The 3079-nt window shown below is 33.5% G+C and overlaps 1 protein-coding gene across 1 annotated transcript; it reads left to right on the top strand.

Moving 5' to 3' along the window:
* Nucleotides 1–1011: 1011 nt before the first annotated feature.
* On the top strand, nt 1012–2876 carry LOC129875237 (tetrahydroberberine oxidase-like). Its single transcript, XM_055950687.1, has one exon. It carries the CDS (start codon nt 1028–1030, stop codon nt 2612–2614), a length of 1587 nt encoding a protein of 528 aa, XP_055806662.1. The 5' UTR covers nt 1012–1027; the 3' UTR covers nt 2615–2876.
* The last annotated feature ends 203 nt before the right edge of the window (nt 2877–3079 follow it).

Raw genomic sequence — 3079 nt, 5'->3', positions numbered from 1 at the left:
ATTCTTGATATGAAAAGAGAATAATTGCACAAATAATTAATGATGGATAGAAACAGTATATGATAATGCCTGCAACGGAAAAGTTATTAGGAGGCCAAAACATAAAAGTCAATATATAAGTAACCTACCATTCATTCTTGATGAGAAAAGAGCACCTCATGTTGATAACGTATTGTAATACTAGGCCAAAAAAGTAACAATATGGAACAAAAAAATTAGTTAAATGTTAGAAAATAAATGTTGTGGATGTTGTTTCTTTCTTTTTTCTTTTTTCTATACCCACTTTTTCCTCACCCCCTTTTTCTTTTGTCAACTATGGCAACTGATCTTTGGCTATAAATTATTAAAGATTTGACAATGAATAATGTACACAGATATATATAAAATACATTGTAATTTCCTCTTTTTTTCTCACTAACTCTCTTCTTTTTAATTTGTCAAGTTAATTTATTTTTTAACAAAAGTATACAAAAAACAAGATAGAATTCTCTTCTTCCTTCCAAGTTATGAAGTGTAAGACTTTATGCCTCCATTTATAATGTTATATAGAGACATATAAAAGATTGTAATAAATATGACAATCATCATGGGTGAGATTGTGAAGGTGTGGAAATTAAATGCTAGAAAACTGGACATCCACATAAAATATGATATTTTAAAATATATATTACATAATTCGGCATATACGTACAAACGAACGTGTCTAATAAAGTTAGGCTTGAGGAAGCGTGTGCATTTATCTTCGGTATGAACAGACATGACAATTGACTAATTTTTGGAATGTGTATATATATATATATATATATTTCTTGGACGTAAAAAATTTGCATGCAGAGTTCAATTTTGCTATTTTCAACTAATAGAAGAAAATTCTATCTTGTTTTCTATATCATCCTATACCACGTGGTCTTAGGGTTTTGACACTAATTAAACTTCTTTTAATTCCTCCCTAGCTAAAACTATAAATAGAAGTTCTTAGTTTCCATTTTCTTCATCTTCGAAATTTGCAAACCACAAATAATCAATTATGACTACTTTCAACAAATGCGCAATCTTTCTTTTTCTCTCAATTTTCCTTTCATCATCATGGGCCAACAACACCCATGATGACTTTCTTGAATGCCTTTCATCGTCAAATTCAATATCACAAGTCATCTACACTCCTAAAAATTTATCATATTCTACCATTTTGAACTCCTATTCAAATAACCTAAGGATAACCTCCCACTTCAAACCATCAATTATTTTAACTCCTAATGATGAATCTCAAATCCAGGCAGCTATACATTGCTCCAAGAAACATGACCTAGAAATTAGAATTCGAAGCGGTGGACATGACTATGAGGGACTTTCATACATTTCGGATACCCCCTTTGTCATTATTGATCTTATAAACCTAAGATCAATCTCCATTGATACTCAAAAAAAGACTGCTTGGATTCAGGCTGGCGCAACCCTAGGGGAAGTTTACTATAGAATTGCGGAAAAAAGTAAAAAATTGGCCTTTGTTTCTGGGGTTAGTCCTGTTGTAGGTGTTGGTGGACACTTTAGTGGTGGGGGCTATGGCATGATGTCACGAAAATTCGGTATTGCTGCTGATAACATCATTGATGCAAAATTAATCGATGCTAATGGACGAATCTTGGATCGAAAATCAATGGGTGAGGATCTCTTTTGGGCTATTAGAGGAGGTGGAGGGACTAGCTTTGGTCTCATTATATCATGGAAGGTGAAACTACAAGATATTCCAGAAAAGGTGACTGTGTTCAATGTAGGACGAACATTGGAACAAAATGCAACTCAACTTGTTTACAAATGGCAACATATCGCAGACAAAGTTGATAACAATCTCCTCCTCAGAATCTTCTTGAGAGATAGTGAATTTCCATTCGGGGGTGGGCAAAGGAGTATCTACGCATTTTTCACTACAATGTTCGTTGGCGGGGTAGATGAACTCCTCCACGAAATGCAAAAGAGGTTCCCGGAACTAGGATTAATGAAAGAAGATTGCATTGAGATGAGTTGGATCGAATCTATACTCTTCTTTGCCGGTTTCCCTAGGGGAACATCACTTGATGTATTACTAAATCGGAATAATACTAATCAAATAGGATTCTTCAAAGGGAAATCAGACTATGTGCAACGTCCAATTTCTATAAATGGTCTTGAAGGTCTATGGAAACTACTCAATCAATCAGTAGGCGAAATCTCAGGTGCCGAATTACAGTTTAGTCCTTACGGAGGAAAGTTGAGTGACATCTTAGAATTTGAAACTCCTTTCCCTCATAGAGATGGAAATATATTCATGATCGAGTATGCGGTGTATTGGGGGAGAATGGAAGAATCTAAAAGAAACATAGCTTGGATTCGAAATCTTTATGAATACATGGCTAAGTATGTTTCAAAATCTCCTAGAGCTGCTTATTTCAACTATAGAGATCTTGATTTGGGAGTGAACAACAAAGGAAACACAAGCTATGCACAAGCAAAAATTTGGGGAGTGAAATATTTCAAGAACAACTTTGATAGACTGGTGAAAGTGAAGACTAAATTTGATCCAACAAATTTCTTTAGGAATGAACAGAGTATTCCTCCTCTATCATCTGAAGCTTAGCGGTAATCAATTTATATATAATACTATAGTACTGAAAAATAAATGTAGTCTGGATGCGTTCCAAAGATTGTGTAAGATATATATTGTTTGATTTATGAACTTTATTCAAGTAATAGATTTTCTATATATGTTAAAATTCGTGGACTTGTACATGAGTATGAGTCAACACTCAGGGGTCGTTTGGTAGCTGGTTGATTAGAATTATGTAAACATTAGTTATGTGAGTATTAGTTAATCTATTTTATCATGCATAAGATAATACACCAATTCCCTCATAACTTATACAAGTATTTGTCAAGGGGGTTTCTAATTTGCAAACCAAACATCGTATTAATTTTATACATGCATGACTAATCTTAATAACTAGCTTTCAACCGTTATAACTTATACATAAATTAATTTATGGATAAATTGTCTTCTTACTAGATATGGAACGACTCCTAAATGCACAAATTAACAGCCCTT

The sequence above is a fragment of the Solanum dulcamara genome, chromosome 11 (genome assembly GCF_947179165.1).
Source record: "Solanum dulcamara chromosome 11, daSolDulc1.2, whole genome shotgun sequence".
Taxonomy (NCBI): Eukaryota; Viridiplantae; Streptophyta; class Magnoliopsida; order Solanales; family Solanaceae; genus Solanum; species Solanum dulcamara.
The sequence above is the reverse complement of the archived record's forward strand: the minus strand, read 5'-3'. Positions and strand labels throughout refer to the sequence as shown.

Coding starts and splice junctions, on each gene's coding strand:
- LOC129875237 (XM_055950687.1), top strand. CDS start 1,028: ATGACTACTTTCAACAAATGCGCAATCTTTCTTTTTCTCTCAATTTTC.